The sequence below is a fragment of the Syngnathus acus genome, chromosome 9, assembly GCF_901709675.1.
Source record: "Syngnathus acus chromosome 9, fSynAcu1.2, whole genome shotgun sequence".
Classification (NCBI taxonomy): domain Eukaryota; kingdom Metazoa; phylum Chordata; class Actinopteri; order Syngnathiformes; family Syngnathidae; genus Syngnathus; species Syngnathus acus.
This window is the reverse complement of record NC_051094.1, coordinates 9,946,157-9,963,015: the sequence shown is the minus strand read 5'-3', so window position 1 is coordinate 9,963,015 and position 16,859 is coordinate 9,946,157. Positions and strand designations below refer to the sequence as shown.

At 41.9% G+C, this 16,859-nt stretch overlaps 1 protein-coding gene across 14 annotated transcripts; it reads left to right on the top strand.

Moving 5' to 3' along the window:
* The first annotated feature begins 2,455 nt into the window (after positions 1–2,455).
* LOC119126984 (AP2-associated protein kinase 1-like) lies at positions 2,456–16,715 on the top strand. 14 transcript variants are annotated; one of them, XM_037258616.1, is made up of 22 exons: positions 2,456–2,867; positions 3,082–3,271; positions 5,460–5,578; positions 5,674–5,782; positions 5,996–6,138; positions 6,224–6,345; positions 6,427–6,508; positions 6,595–6,727; positions 7,006–7,109; positions 7,354–7,433; positions 7,523–7,686; positions 7,814–8,007; positions 8,373–8,465; positions 8,772–8,956; positions 9,177–9,370; positions 9,849–9,905; positions 11,220–11,318; positions 11,404–11,505; positions 12,094–12,261; positions 12,464–12,556; positions 13,026–13,136; positions 14,644–14,773. In XM_037258616.1, exons 2-21 carry the CDS (start codon positions 3,112–3,114, stop codon positions 13,118–13,120), a joined length of 2,496 nt encoding a protein of 831 aa, XP_037114511.1. In that variant the 5' UTR covers positions 2,456–2,867; positions 3,082–3,111; the 3' UTR covers positions 13,121–13,136; positions 14,644–14,773. The 14 variants fall into 14 exon arrangements, with proteins under 14 accessions (XP_037114511.1, XP_037114501.1, XP_037114500.1 ...); XM_037258606.1 differs by lacking the exon at positions 13,026–13,136 and having other exon boundaries at positions 8,379–8,465; positions 14,644–16,715; XM_037258605.1 differs by lacking the exon at positions 13,026–13,136 and having other exon boundaries at positions 11,220–11,312; positions 14,644–16,715.
* Positions 16,716–16,859: the final 144 nt, after the last annotated feature.

Here is a 16,859-nt window from a genome sequence, read left to right as displayed (position 1 = left end):
CTAATTCTGGTGCCTCATCTGATGCAGACGGGGCAGATACCTATTATATCACACTTGTGACGATGCGATAAATCCTCACTTCCCACATGCAAATATGTGTTGCTTGAATGTAGCAGGTGAACACACGGGCACACAAATACACAAACAGGTCTAACACAGAATGCAAATCTCATGTCTCGGGGTCTGCGGTGTCATCATTGTCTAAATAGGCAGACTGTGTAGATCTGCCAAAAATACTTTATTACTTGGCCCAGGTCGTCACCTTTCCACAAAGTACTATGAAGACCGGCTTAGCTTTTATTGGTTTTATTATTTTTTTTCATCACCTTGACACTAAGAACTTCAGATTATGTGGTTTACCGAGGAAGAACATCAAGAGTGAAATGAAGGCAAAATTAATTTTTGTAGGCAACTGGCAAGCAATGAGGCTTTACAAGAAGCTTGCAAGTGTCACGGCCAAACTTCAGATCCAAAAGGGAAATCTGCTCTCAATTGTATGCACTGTTGTTTGCAATGAAGGGAGAAAGAAAGCCTAGACAGACAGTCGCAGGAAAGAAAGCGCCATAAAGGTCCAAAAAGCATTTAAAGATTTTTAGTTAGCAAACTAAGAGGCAGACAGCCATCACTATGTATGACACCTCCGAGCCACTCACTCAACCTGTCATGTTGACTAAAAAAATTGCCCTAGACACAATGGAGTTCGACTGTACCACTCTAGCAATTACTTAAAAATATAATATCGATAAATATATAAAATTTAATTCCTACTAAAAATCAAGTATGGTTTTTCTTTGGCACGCCAGGCTTTATATGTGCAGCATGCCTGCAGGTACAGTATATGCATTATAACATAATTTACCCAATATCCCTCATGGGATAAATACTGTCTGTCTGTCTGTCCGTCCGTCTGTCTAATTCAGCACAAATTGTTTTGGTGGACTCCAAGTTAAGGTACACACACCACATACTGAGATGATTGTTACTACAGTATGAGCCCACATCTAAATCAGTACGATGATGGCTTTTATTGCGGATCTCAAATGGAAACACTAAAAGGCTCTATAAAAGTTTCTCCTTGGGGAAGGTGTTTGTAGAGGATGCAATACTTTACCAAATAAGGACTGTGTTAAAAGAGTGATGAAGACCACAAACAATATCATGGGTGGCGCCATGAAGTAGAGAGGAGGCTTTTGCTATTCATCTTTATTTTGTATAATTGAAACAGGCAAACTGAAAACATAACAGACGTTGAGTCGTGAATTGCCATTGTTAATTGTCAGTTCTATTTAGAAGACCATGAATCATTGGAAGGATTATTTACAAACAAAGAATACTGCAGACCAAATGGCAACTTCTAAAAGCAAAGTACTAATTCAAAACTTGACAATTTTATGATTGTGTGAGCAAACGGGAAAAAAGACAAATGCATTTTCCCATGGGAGGGGTTTGAGAAATGTCGGTGGCCATTTAATTTATGTGGGTTGAATACCACACAGACTCACAAATATTGTTTGATACCCAAGTAATACTTTGATCTTCGATGAGACCGGAACTGTGAGTCAATTCTGTTCATAGAAACCATCAGTACAGTGCATTCATAATAGTGACTTTCTTAACCCCGCCTGACTTCCGACATCATCTGCTGAACATATAAAATTGTACAGATGATTATATTCTCAGGCGACCACACTAAACGAGAACCGTGTGTTTACCTTTTGTTAATGTTTCAACAGAGAGACGAGACATTGTAGATTATAGTATGTATAAAAAATGTGTATCGTCATTTGTCACTGGAATATTATTGTAACTTAACGCCACAATTGTTTAAACAAAAGTGTCACCACATTTAAAATTGAGTGTGCATCACTGTGAAGGAATTAGCTGAGCCAAAAACGTTGTAAATAAAGAACGGTTTGAAACCTTACCAAAATAAAGACATTAGATGATCCTGCAGAAAATTATCTCACCATTTTAATGTCTTACAGTTGCTATTGTAAATATTTGACTATCGCAGAATGAGCATGTCATTTATTGAATAAAATGGGGAGGTGACTTATACACTTATGAGAGCCATATCCTGCATGTTAACAAAATATAGTGAATAGATGGATTGATGGATCAATACAACTTTTGAAGTTGGTTTTAGTCGGTGAATGGTGACCTCTAGAGGAGTAAGGGTCACATTACTCCTTACAACTGAACAAATAAAGTAGTAAAGATAAATTGCATCACAAAAGTGATTTTGGGGCAAACATTAGGATATCCTGCAATTTCATAACTGTCACATATACGCACCCACAACATTGACTAATTTTAATTCAAATTAAAACAATACGTGGTGAATCTCAACACCTTTTTAAATTACTTTTATTTTGAAAGGGACAGTCATACATTGGTTCTGGTTATGGGCGGGGCTGAGACAAAAGGGGTCGGGAATCATCGCTGTCATTGCCCAATCATAGTGAGAGAAATGACGCCAACTCTTCCAGCCAGCTCTTGTTTGTAGCTCCGTTAGCTTTGTTAATAAGTTATTTGATCAAAATCGCCAGATTTATGCAGCACTGACTGGCCGAGGAAGGATATTTGCTGGCGATTTAAAAAAAAAAAAAAAAAGAGAGAGAGTTTAATTATTTTAGTGTAATGTGATATTTTCGATTAGACGCTTATCGCGGGCATGTGTGATAAACCGCTTTGGGTTGTACGGACGGAGCTACCTGGCTGCCGTATGCAGCTGTCATCGCACCTAGCTCGTTAGCTTAGCCGCATAGGTGCGCTCAGAACCGTTCCTCCGGCAGTGCAGTCACCCAGCAGTCTTCGGAGTTCACAGTATTTCCACTTCTTGACGCTGATCCACTTCTTAAAACAAGGTCTGATCCTGCATTCTGTTGCGATCATGTGTTAGCCTGAAAACGCTGCCTTGCTTTTTTGTATACTTTGAAGTCCAGTTCGTCAGCTAGCATTCAGCTAGCCGCTGTCATTCAGTCAAAGACAATTACCTCATTTGCAAGCAGCGCTTCCATCGACAGACTGATCAAAACTAACGACATACTTTCTTTTGTGCTTTTATACACTTGTATCCAGAATTGTCGCTTTGGATAACACCTGGTGGGAATGAAGAAATTTTTTGACTCGCGCCGGGAGCTGGTGAGCTCGGGGCCTGGTCCGGGAGCCGGCGGAGGAGGCGCCGGTTCCAGCGGCGGAGGCAGCTTCATCGGCAGGGTTTTTACCCTTGGACGACATCAAGTGACCATCGAAGAGATCGTGGCTGAAGGTGAACGGGCGTTAGATCACATTGAAATCATTTTGCACCCCGAGGTATTTGATTTAATTGTCAAACTAGTGTAAAGCAGGATTAATTTTGTAATCCCGTGTCCCACAGCAGTGTATGATCATAGTGAAATGTTACATTTGCTTTTTTTTTTTTTAAACGCAACGATATCAAAGCTTGATAATTCACTCCTAGGGAAATGTGTTGGACTGACTTTCTAATCACTTTTAGAATGGTTTGTGTTTCTCTTATTGTGGGTGACCATTTATTAGTGCATATGGATTGTTGTTGTTGTTGTTTTTTCCCCCCATTTTTCTTTGCATTCAATTGTCATTTTACTCCTTAAAATAAGATTGAAAAGTTAATGCTGCTCTGAATTTCCTGGTTGCATATATTACGGGAGGCTGGGAGTAACTTGGTACAAAGGATATAAAGTGACTGACGTGCTGAGTCATTGGTAATTGGAAGCATAAACACCGGCCGGCCTCTACGTTTTCAAGCTTGCACATTCATGCTTGCGGTTTTGCTGCAGGGTGGCCCAAATAGTTGGAGTAATGTTGTTAACTATTGGTGCTGATTATAAAATTCATTTCTAACGATAATTTCCTGGGCTTTCACTAAACAGTTAAACAGGGTTGTTGTTTTCCATTACCCCAATGAGAGGAAGCCTTGTTGTGGTAGCCAAGAGGGCTTGTTACTGAATAATAGATTTAAAATGACTGATTAATTTATCAGTGTTCTGGCAGCCGTCCACCTGTCTGACCACTTTATGAATGGTCTGGTCATCAGACCACAAACGGCGATCCAAAGATAAACAAAGTAATGTCATCAAAACTATATATTTGCTGTAATTCATTTTGATGCAATTAATGGGAAATTGAGGCCAGTTAAATAAGAGTTATTACTTTTTTGAGAACTTTTTTAACAGAACACATTACTGTCCTTGATTTATTGGAATTGTGCATGCACTGACAGTTGTTAAAAAGCCTTTTAATACACAAAGTCTGTATGCTGCCTTGAGCTTCAAAGAATATTTTAGTATGAATGCAAATATTATACAGAGAGACTTGCTTGTAGTAGTAGTAGTAGTAGTAGTAGTAGTAGTAGTTTTGTTGTTGTTGTTGTTGTTGTTTGTGTGTGTGCGTGTGTGTGTGCGTGTGTGTGTGTCTTTCCATTTGATACACGGCATGTGTGTGTCTTGTGATGGTGTGCATAACTTGTGATGGTGTGCATAACGCCAATGATTTACTCCCTGATCTGTGAAGCAAAATTATTCACTCAGCTCAGAATCTGTAAAGAAAACACCAGGCCCCAAGCTCATCTGTCTTCAGCCGACAGGACAATGCCGCTTGTATCTTGTTTCATCATCACTGTGTAAACTTGCAGTAAAGTAGTTGTAAAGATGTGGAACATTCTAAAGCCTCGTCTATTATGGTCATGGCAAGTGGGGCCAAATATTGTGCTTTTCATGGCTATGCCCAAAGGGTGCATTTTTGTTTTGTGAGCATTTTGTTGTGGGCGTATACATAATAACTCAGCGGGGAATAATCCTGACAGTTGGTTATGTCATTGGGCAGTGGCTATTTGTAGCTCTACTTAGTCTTTTGGCACTATCTTGAGAGGCGACCACAGCGAAATGGTGCTCAAGAAGCTTGCAAATCCTTCTAACTTCTTACAGCCATCTTAGATTAGACAGTAGGTCTTAAATTGTCTCAACTCTAACACACACACACACGCAAGTGTGTGTCTTGACAGGTGAAGAAATTGACAATAAAGCAGACTTTGACTTTGAAGATGTGGCTCTAGTATCTCATGCAAATTGATTCATTATTAGTGTCTTCCTCTTAAAATCTCTGATTTACACCATCTGTGAGACAAAATAATAGTAGACAAAGTGGATGAAACTGTATGAAAATTTCACAATTTAGTGAGCAGAATTAATATTTATCCTGTTACGATAAAAAAGAAAAAGCTATAAGCTGACTTCCTATATAGTCGACTAATTTCTTAAATTGGCTGAGCAGGCTCATGTACGTTTGATAGTTTTGGGCACTGGGAACAGTCAGCATTCTGTTTACTATTAGGTGAAAATCTCTAATGAAAGAAAATTCAATGTGACGTAACATGGCCCAAATGTGCTGTGATCTGTGCTGAATAGTATTTGATGTCACATCGTTCCATCTCTTTGCAGGAGGTTTTGCCATTGTTTTTTTGGTGCGAACAAATCAGGGTCAGCGGTGTGCTCTAAAGCGGATGTACGTTAACAATGAACATGATCTACAAATCTGCAAACTGGAAATACAGATTATGGTAAGTAAACAAAAAAAAAAAATGAAAAGATTGTAATTTTTTTTATGTCTTAACATTGTGAAGGTAACTGTTTCCCTGTTTGTTTATTGATGTAGCGTGACCTTGTGGGTCAGAAAAACATAGTTGGGTATCTGGATTCCAGCATAGCTGCAGTTGGAGCTGGTGACGTGTGGGAGGTCCTAATCTTAATGGACTTCTGTCGAGGTAAATTTGCCTACCATGATTTCTGTCTGTGGCTGTTAACAAAAATACCAAGCACATTTCCCAACCTCACAATAAAAGATCATTTACATTATTAATGTTATATTCAAAGAAATAAAATTTGCATTTCAGTCCTTTGCTTTCATAAAAAGTCCTCAGCTCAGTGTTACCGAGGCACTAGCTGATGTTTCAGCATCTGTCAAATTCATTTTGTAGGTGGACAGGTGGTCAACCTGATGAACCAACGCTTACAGACCGGCTTCACGGAGGCAGAGGTGTTGCAGATCTTTTGCGATACGTGTGAGGCTGTTGCTCGTCTGCACCAGTGCAAGACTCCAATCATTCATCGAGACCTCAAGGCGAGTTCCAAGATTCCAAAGTTAATTTGGTTGCCGCTTTTGTGTCATAGCATCGGAGGTAATTGATTGTGTTCTTGCTGCCTAGGTGGAAAATATTCTTCTGCATGACCAGGGGCATTATGTACTGTGTGACTTTGGAAGTGCTACAAACCATTTCCAAGACCCACAGACAGAGGGGGTACCTGTCGTTGAGGAGGAAATCAAAAAGTTGGTCTCCATGCCTTTTTCCTTGACACTTGTTGTGTTGTGTTTAAGTATTAAGTATGTGTGTGGCTCTCTACACACCAGGTATACTACTTTATCATACCGTGCTCCAGAGATGGTCAACCTCTATGGTGGTAAAGTCATCACAACAAAGGCGGATATATGGGTGAGCTGTTCGGCTTCCATGATGATAGAAGTGTAGAAGTGTAAACTCCGCCACGTTAACTTGTGTTTTTGGAATGGTGTGCGCAGGCTATGGGATGCCTCCTCTATAAACTATGCTACTTCACGCTTCCTTTCGGGGAGAGCCAAGTTGCTATCTGTGATGGCAGTTTCACTATTCCAGACAATTCACGTTACTCCCAAGATATGCACTGTCTCATCAGTAAGCAGCGTTTGTTTTCATTTCCTAGTTGTTTTCTCTGTCAAATGGAGTTGCAGGTTCGCTATGTTAAAATAATTTCTCCAATGCCACAGTACTGTGCCAATATTAGAATGCAAGCTTAATTTATGGAATAGCCTCTATTAAGCCATGATACATATTCAGGTCGAACTGGAAGTCTGTTTTCTTCAAAAAATATGTGAGTGTGCAGTTTCGGTGCAAGTGGGAAGGAGAATATTTATGTTACGGGAAGCTGAAGATCCCCCATGTGGATTTTTCAGGATATATACTGGAACCCGACCCCGACATGAGGCCAGACATCTATCAAGTATCATACTTTGCCTTTAAAATGAATCGGCGAGAGTGTCCTGTTCCAAATGTACATGTAAGTTCAGAGTAAATAAAATTCTGACTTGGAGCTCCACTTGCTATATGTCAGCACATTCTAGTTCCCAGACAAATAAAAACTGCTGACGGTTTTATGTTCCTTCATTTTTTATGTTGGACATATGTACTTGAATGTTTGGGAGTTTTAACTATCTATTTTACAGTATTGTCATTTGTTTTTGTTGATTTTGAGTGAATTGAATTGACAAATTTTATAATTCCCTTTCTTCTCACCCCTTCAGAATTCACCTATTCCTGCAAAACTTCCCGAGCCTATCAAAGCCAGTGAAGCAGTGGTCAAGAAAAGTCAAACCAAAGCCAGGTGAGAGACAAGCCAAAATTGATGATGATTTCTGTTCAAATGAATTGAAACACTGCAATGCATTGCAATTATATCTTCCATCACTTTAGGATCACAGACCCCATTCCTACCACTGAAACCTCAATAGCACCTCGACAAAGACCTAAGGCTGGCCAGACCCAACCGCAGCCTATATCAGGCATTCTTCCCATACAAGCAGGTGTGACCCCACGCAAGAGGCCCAATGTAGCAGCTGCAGCGCCCCAGGCCATAGGTATGATCCCTTTACATGTCACAGCTAAAACTCTGTCCTATTTTCATTTGGCGATAAGTAAACATTAACATTGGACTAATAATGATCTGCAGTTGATTCCAAAAAATACCGTTTCCTACTTTTCTAGGTGTTGGTATCAGTGTCCCACCTTCAGCTGCGGGTGCCCTCCAGACTTCTCAACAGGTTCCTGCTCCCACGCAGGGTTCACTGCAGCCATTGCAGACCACCAACATTCAGCCTCAAGTCACGCCGCAACCTCAGCAGCTCCTCATGAAACAGCAACAACCTTCCGCTTTGTTACAGCTTCAGAATACCCAGCAGGTAGGCATCGCAGCAAAAGCGAAAGAATACAACTAAAAGGTTCGATCGACCACTGCTCAGGTTTCAAATAATAATCTAATATAATTGTGTCTAAAAAGGCATGAAAACTGAAAACCCACAGTATCTTGGGAAGTGCAGTTGACCACCTTTGCCTCTGCAGCATGACTTTCGATGTCCCTAACTGCAGGCAGAAATGCAGTATTGAAAGTATGAGTCGAAATGAATGAAGGGACAAATATGACCCAAATGCGGTCGTATTCCTGCGTGGAGTCATCTGGCACAGCGCTTTGACCACCAAGTCCAGCATACTGTCTCTGCTGCAGTGCAAAGCTAAGCCTGATTTTCCTGCTCTCGCACTGCACCAGCAACAGCAGCATGAGGTCCAAGAAAGTCCAGCTCTCCATCTCACCCCCATACCCGAGTGTTCCGTCATTGGGCCAGCTGCTGACCCAGATGTGGTAACTTCCTGCTAATAGTGCCGCCTGCTGCTGATTTGATTGAAAATCGGCCCCTTCTTCCTTTATTGTTCTCTTTATCCAATCAGTGTGCACTTACCGACTCTGCTTGACCTTGAAAGTGGGCAAACTTAATGTCTTGGCTTTTATTGGCAGGATGTGTCCGACAAACCTCGAATCTTTTTTTTTTTCTCCCTGGTTTCTCTTCAATCACTGGTCCTTGATTCTTTTAGTGTGGGAATTGTTTGTTTCTTCAAAATCATGTAGATACCTTTTATATTCATCCCTCATTGTCCCTGCCCAACACAGACAACTGGAAGGGGGAACAAAGTCGGCTCCCTGACACCCCCATCGTCACCCAAGCTGACGGCCAAGAGTGGTCATCGCCGCATCCTGAGCGACGTCACTCACAGTGCCATCTTCGGGGTCCCCATCAGCAAGTCCACCCAGCTCCTGCAGGCAGCCGCAGCTGAGGCCAGCCTCAACAAATCCAAGTGAGCAGAATAAGCTCCCCTCAGTGATGTGAGGAGCGACTGTCCCTTCATGACGCCGCAATAGAAAGTCCTTTCAGATGACACCACCAGCGTGGAGTAAAAGCAAATCTTTTACATCCAACAGAATCCTGCTGGAGAAGAATCACTTTGTTCACACATTTTGTTCGCATTCATGACTAAAAACATGGTAAACTATAACCGCTTTCTTCCTGATGTGTAGATCGGCCAGCACGACTCCTTCTGGCTCCCCATGCTCGTCCCAGCAGACTGTATATCACCCATCTGATGCTGACACCCAATCTGCCCATATTACAATCAACACTCAGCCCAGTTGGAACCCTTTTGGTGACGATAATTTCTCGAAGCTGACTGCTGAGGAGCTGCTTAACAAAGACTTTGCAAAGCTTGCTGAAAGTAAGTGCAGGATTGTATGTACTCTGGGCTGCAACTAACGATGTGTTTCATAATGTTTTGACTATTGTCAATCGTTGAATCGGATTAAAAACATTTGTTAATTTTCATCACTGTATTCAAAAATAGAACTTTTTTTCAAATGAATAGTACAGAAAATAGACCATTTTGATTCAGTTAATGCGCTGCGCCAAAACATTTTGGAATATAGGCAAAAATGGTTTTCAAAGTAAAAGGAAAAGTTTAATTTTGATTCAACACAAAGATAATCAGTCTGCTTTCGTGGAGAATGACAGAAATAGGAGAATGAGGATTTGGGCAATTTTAAATAAAAACGAAGCTATTTAAACAATTCATTGACTCAATTAATTTAATAATCGATTTAATCGTAGCACCGTGGTAGTGTGTATTAATACACAGACAAGCGAGAGAGTTGTGAAATACAAAAAAAAACCTTTTTTTTTTTCTTTTTTGCACACAGCTGCTCCAGAGAAGTCCAGGGGTGACTGTATCATTCATGGGCTCAATTCATTTGCTGGTAAGAGTTGTTGGTTTTTGTTTTTTTTCATGCATTTACATTTTTATTCACCATTTAGTCTTGAAATGAAAGATCTTGTACTTTATTTAAGGAAGTTTGCCAACATCAAAATTGCAACCAGAGCTGTTTTAAGGAGCCTACCTTAGTTGACATAAGTTAGCTGCTGCACAGTGACTCCTTGTCAGTTGCCATGAATAGTCTGGCCTACAGCTTGATCGCATCTCGTTTGCAGATCTGTGCTTTTACTGTCACGCAGTACAGCGGAACAAACACGCCTTTGTTAATTGGATTTCCTTACTGCTGGAGGACTGTGTTCACAATTCAATGAGCCCAGGCAGGCAGTCAGTCAGTCGTTTATGTCCACTTTTTCTTTGGTTATTCATTATTATTATTATTTTGTATAGTATTTTGCAGTGATGTGTTGTTATTGTATGATCATAGTGTGTTTTATCTCCCTTACAATCCTTTATTTGATGAAATATAATGTGCACATTATGTATTCAGTATGTAGTCATTATGTATTTAGTAACGCCTACTTTATTGTCTTTGCAACGACTTGTATTGGGATGTGTGCAAGTGTACCTAATGATAGGACCAATGTGTGCAGTTTTAGATTCTCTCGACTGGATTTTCACTTTCTGATGTTAGCATTAGCATTTCAACAATGCTCTTTCCTTTAGAGAAGGGAGTTAAGGGTCACATCTGCTGTGCCATTTTCTGAGTCAACACATTCCTTCTCTAAGACCACCCCTGCCCCCCCCACCCCAAAAAAAAAAAAAAAACACCAATTTTTACTGTTGTGGTTCCTCGTAAGTATGAATGAGTGCTGTGAGATTTTTGCCTTGTGCATGGGCCACATTTGAATATACTTAAGTAAATGATGCTCTGTGTGCTTTTGGAAACTTTAGCTCTGTCTCATGAGTTGTTAAGTTTGGCAGGGCCCTCTCTGTGCAGTGTTTGTTTAGCTTAATGCTTGCTGATGGATTTCCAAGGTTGTCTTCGTCCGATTATTTATACTATATGATACAGATGGCCATAGTTTTGCTCGGAGTGTGTTGCTTTATTCACCGGAACTACATCATTAACACATTGGACATGGGCATGGCCTTTATTAATACAGAAGGCATGCATTGTATCATAATGAGTCAAAAAGCTTGGTTTTTGGTCAGATGGACCGCTGCTTGAATTCCTAACATGGCTTGACCATCTATACTTTCTTTTCCACACATACTTATTGGAAACTCCTCCTGTTGCCCTTTTCTGACCCCTTGTCTTGTTCTATTTGTCCTTCACTTGTCTCTCTCCATCACTTAGACAACTTGATTGATCATGGACAGAAGTCTCACGAAACCTCTCTTCTGCACCCTGACCTTTTAACCCTGACTGAGCCTTTGAGCACAATTGCTGGTACTGGTACTGCCTTTGTTGATTTTGAGGAAATGGTTTTATTCCCCTGTGTTTTCTCCTCTCCTACATTCACTTGTTAACGTTCATCTAGCAAAGACAGAGATGTGTGTGGATTCACTGATTCCTGGCTTTGAAGCCCCTCAAGTCCAGCGCCACTCGGGCCAGTCAGAGCTCCCCTCCGCCAGCATGCCAGGTTAGCATTGTTGGTCTCAGTATAGGCGAGTTCACAGCACGGAATATATTTTATTGATTTTTTTTTTCTTATGATCACAGTTTGACTGAATCTTACTTTTTGTTTCTTGGATTGGAAGCACTAATGTAATACTGCATATCTTCTCCGCTCATATGATTTCGAAAAAGGAATTTGAATGTACCCGTGTCATGATCCAATGGTTGCCATTGTAAAATATTTCTTGCCTTGTAGGCAAAGTTTATTAACTGACATTCGTAACATTAGTCGTAGAAGTGAACAATTAAATGAAGACGACACCTGCATTCTTCTCATGTCAGCTCACGTTCCAACATGACACAGGAATTAAAAGGAGTTCACTCAAGTTATGTTAAATTGTTACATAAAATGTAGCGAAAAGCTCACCGCAATTTTTTGCCTAAGGAAAGCACCACTTGGATGAGAAATGTTTCACAAAACATTTCAAACATTGACTAGTGCTGGATTGTCAAGCGTGTTCCTTATCCATTGCACTCGGCTGCTTAAACTTTCACCTCACTCTTCAACTTTGACCCCTTCTCATCATGAGTTTGCATTCTTGCTGTGACCTAGACTCTTTAACCGGGAAGGACTCTCTGCTGGGCTGCCATCTTCTATCTCATACTTCTCCTCACGGAAAGCAGAATGTTTCTGCTACTTCCTCCTATCACTCCTCTGCTCCTCTTGGCTCCTGCTCCGCAACCTGTCTGGAGGAGTTGCATCCTTCTCAGACATCTGCTGGTAAGCTCTTGCTCTTTTGCAGCACTTCTTGGCCAGTGTAAAATGTACTAATTCTAACCTAACCCTAACTGATCCCAGACATTAGTAAAACTACGTTAACTTGTTAGTCGCCCCTCCCTTTTTTGTTCTCTTTTGCTTTGGCTGAATTAACTGCTTTCCCCTCACATCTGCTTTTGCGTCACATCCTCTTCTTTTGCTACAGACTCCTCCTCTTTCCTCATGTCGCAAGGAGAGAAAGGGAATAATGACGAGTTTGACCCTATTCCCGTGCTCATCTCCAGAACCTCAAGCCAAGGTAAGAAGGACGGAATCGTGAGATGAGCCCTCGCATCTGCTGTCAGCAGGACCAATTCCGAGCCCCTCTCCCCGAACCTAGCCCCCTTTCCTCTGTGACCCGTGATGTGGGCAGTCTTGCCAGTCAAACGCTCATATTAGAACATGTGAAACTCCACCCCGCAGGGTTTGGCTTCTGTTATCTCAAAAGTCCCCCACCCCATGATAACTTGGTGCTCCTTTTACTCTCCACTGTGTTGATGCAGCCATATTAAGATTATCCCAGCTCACTCTCTGCTTCTTTCTCTTTTCCTGCCCCCCTCATTCATGCACCCCTCTGCTCTGAACATCCTCATCCACTCATCCCTCTTATTTCTTTTCTTCATACAATCTCATTACATATGACTTATATTTGGCTCACCACCTCCCTCGGCTCTTCCATGTACATTTCTGTGTCTCGTCTCTCTCTTTCTTTCTCTGACATGTTTCAGGTGGTCACTCGCGCAACAACAGTGGCAGTTCAGAGTCCAGCCTTCCCAACTTGGCCCGCTCCCTCCTACTGGTGGATCAGCTCATCGACCTCTAGTGGGAGAGGTCAAGGGGGAAGTGTGCAACCTTAACGTTAGGACAGGGGAGGAGGGTCAGAAAGGTTGAAAATGTAGCATCTTATAAAGTGAAAGAGAGGACTCGGCATAGACTTGTTCACCTAAACCCCGATAGGCTGTTTCCATAAAGCTCTGCTCTGCACCCATCAATGCTTAAGCATATCTTCTGCCACTAACCTGGCGACACCATGGCCCTCCTCATGCTTTCCCCCATAATCGCTCATTTAATGTGCGGCCATGGTGGTCTACTTCATTTCGTGTTGAACTGCTCTATGATGGTTGCTTTGCTTTCCCCTTGCCTGTGTGTGTTGATTGAGGGTTGAAGCTTTATTTGAAACCAGTCGAAGCCTCCTAACTGGAAAAACAAACACCCGGAATACACAAACATACATATTCTTCAAAAACAAAAATATATGTCCAACGGTATAGAATGAGTTAAGATAGAAAGGCCAAAGTAATAGAATAATGACACTGACATGATGATGTGCATTTCTTTAAAGATAGTCTTCATGTCCTTGTCAAACTAAGAGAAAAGACAACTCTCCGCTCAGTTGTTCACATGTGCTCCTGTTTGATGCTTAGAACTGATATCCACCTCAAGCTCTCCCCCGTTTTCATAGGCCGCAAGGTCTCAAACTGTCACTCCACCAAATACACCAAATTTGCTCTTGTTCAGAAAACTAACAAAATAAAGAGTTCAGTTCCTTGCTTTTGTCTGTAAACCTAATTTCTGAGTGTGTCATATGTAACTGCATCATATCTGTCATGACTCATTAGTGCTCTGGAGGGAATGTATAAATGTGATATATGTAAATTGTAAAGGGACATACAAAGACCGGAGTCTATTTATTGTATAAATGCTAAGATTTCGGCTTTTTCGCCTGTCTCATCATGTCTCGTTATTGCTTTAAGACATCACAGTGGACCAATATCGCCAACCCACTGTTTTTTTGTTTTTATGACAAGAGCATCTGTTTGAGTGGATACATTAAATGGACCTGAGCTTTAAGTTGTAAGCCAACTTTGTTCTGTCATAATCAATGTGTCACTTCAGTCACAGACACTGAATTGACACTTTCCTCACAATTGCAAGACAACTGCTTGGTCTTGTGGTTTGAGTTGTGATGAAGACAAATAACAAATCAGGTAGCATTTCTCTTTTAACTCCTCGGTGAGAGCCGCCTGTTAACAGCCGCTGTCGACACTGCTGAGGTAAGAGTGAACCGTGCGTTCCTCTGTGCTCGTCTTGTCTAACCGCGCCTCCCTCTGCTGCCAAGGCACCGACATTCCTTGTTTCCGCTGACTCAAGTGCTCACATCCGTTTGAAATGTGGAGAGCAAGTTAGGGAAACAAGGCTGCTCCATGTTGTGACAATGTTGTAGAATGTCTCGTCAGTGTCATGATGCTTCCTCACTTAGCGTTTATCCTACGTACATGTGATCTGAATGTGAGCGTAGTCAAGCAATTTTAGATAAACTTGTTCCTTTTCTGTTCTCCGATACAGATGTGCAGCTGGACAGGAACGGCTACTCCGTGCTCGGCCAAGAAGGGCGCGACAGCGAAACTGTGGGCGATTGTGCACCAAGCGACGGATGTGATCACTCCAGTGATGAAGACCAGGAGAAAGTAACCTGTGAAGAAGAGCAGAAGAACTTCGGGGGTGCCACCGAGGGTCATACTTCAGCCCACGACCTAAGCGGCTCCAGACCGCTGCTACTTGACTCCGAGGAGGACGAAGAGCACGAAAGCCAACCGACGCCAGCTTCCTGTGTGGTATCATCTGCTGTGACCTTCCATCCACCTGCGCCCGCCGCCGTTGCCCAGAATCATTCCCTGCTTGATCCCGAGCCAGCCAGCATCTTCTCAAAAGCTCCTTTTCGCCTCACGCAGCAAGAACAGGGCGACGTGTTTGCCAACGCGCCATTTCCCAGCGGCCCGTTGGCAGCCCAACAGCGGCTGGATGTGTTCTCCCAGGCTCCATTTGCGAAAAGAAAGGAGGCCGCACCACCTCCGTACCCTCACGGGGCAGCTGTGATACCTGAACAAGGTGCGTTGGGACAGACTGCACCACATCCGTTCCGTCCGCAAGCGCTAGCCAAATATTCCCGCCACTTTGAGGGTACGGTGACCCAGCAGCATGAGGACCCTTTTAAAGTGAGCAATGAAACTGGTGTACACGCTGCTGACCCCTTTGTCTGTGCGCCATTTCACCTCAAAGCCCCCCAGGAAAAGCCCTGATGACAAGTGCTGCAGCTGGACTGCAGGCCTGCAACGTACTCGTAAATGACATTATGCAAGTGTTTCACCTTGAAACAACTGGTTCAAAGTTTCGGGGCTGCTGATGCAGATTTGTATGGGGGGGGCATGTGTTTTCTTGCATTTCACCAAACGAGTAGAGAAAAGCACATGCATGCGAGAATGCGAACTGCGACCTTTTCCACGTCCCACTCAAGTGTTTCTGTGCCTAAACCTGAGCAGACCTTAGCATCACCAACACATCAAATGCTTATGTTTGAAAATGGAGGCTGTTCCCATTGGCACTATAACAGCAAGTACCGTACAGTGTATACTATCGGGTTCTTAGACCACATGGGACCGCTGCCCCTCGGAAAACCAAAATGTCCATTTTTGTTACATGTTTACATACCTTTTTCCCTCCAATCACAAGTGTTGTGCAATTGCCATTTATGTCAGCAGAGTTGTTGCTTTAATCATCTCAAATTAGTTCTCACTGACATTCCTTGACTTCCTTATCCTGTTCTCAATCTTGGTACGGCCATCTAAAAAAAGACAGCAGGGTGGTCAAGCATGTGTTTTCTTGCCTACCTCAGAGTGGCCTCGTTTGTCTTTTTGTCCGGTTGCTGATCATATTTGGCTGCATCTTTTGTCTCTAGTTCTTTAAGTCACTGACCCCGTCGCTGCTGAAAACGTAACATGCTGTATGTGGCCAATCCATGTCGCGTAAGGACCTTTGCATACTTGTTAGAAATAGACTCCATTATTACCTAAACACTGGACACTATTCAATATACTTGCTTGTTCAAAATAAACCTACTGCATTTACTTAAGCACATTCAACACCTAGTACAATATCTGCAATATGCATTGTGCACAACTCCTATTCACCATTACCTCTTATGTCCCCAAGTATGCACTGTACAATTTACAAGTAACTCCTGCAATTAATGTGTTTCATATGTCATTGAAATACTCAATTAATCGCATTTATTGGTCAGGGATTGGAAAACTGCGGTAGTAGGAAAAATCGGTGGACTATTAAAAACATTAGTTGAATACTGTTTTGTTGTTGCTGTAGTCAAGTCATGGAGCGCTTTGGATTTCATCATAGCACTTTTTTGTCAAACCAGTTGAACCCAAAGTTGAATGAAAATGTTTAATCAGTTATAAATGGGTTTTTTTTCTATTTGAATGTAATGCAACTGGAAAGTGCATTTTGACATATTTGAAGCTGCAGATTTCAACAGCTGACTTACTGTTTTTGGAGGAAAATTGCTTGAAATGCATCACAGCCTGCCTTTGTTGTCCTGAAAAACATTAAATTGAATGTAAATAACACTTGTAATTTGTTCCTTTTGAAACTGTGCATATTTACATCAAACTAGGGAAATATGATGCAAATGTGATATCCGAAGATATCAGCAAATTGTTGAACCATTTTTATACAGCCCCAGACTTTAACTTAAAAAAAAAGATCGAAGC

What these genes read in the sequence shown, in the direction of transcription:
- LOC119126984 (XM_037258604.1), top strand. Translation starts at nt 3,112, where the DNA reads ATGAAGAAATTTTTTGACTCGCGCCGGGAGCTGGTGAGCTCGGGGCCT. An exon ending in GTCCTGTTCCAAATGTACAT is followed by an intron (nt 7,110 to 7,353) that starts GTAAGTTCAGAG and finishes TCACCCCTTCAG; the next exon opens with AATTCACCTATTCCTGCAAA. An exon ending in TCCTTCTCAGACATCTGCTG is followed by an intron (nt 12,262 to 12,463) that starts GTAAGCTCTTGC and finishes CTTTTGCTACAG; the next exon opens with ACTCCTCCTCTTTCCTCATG.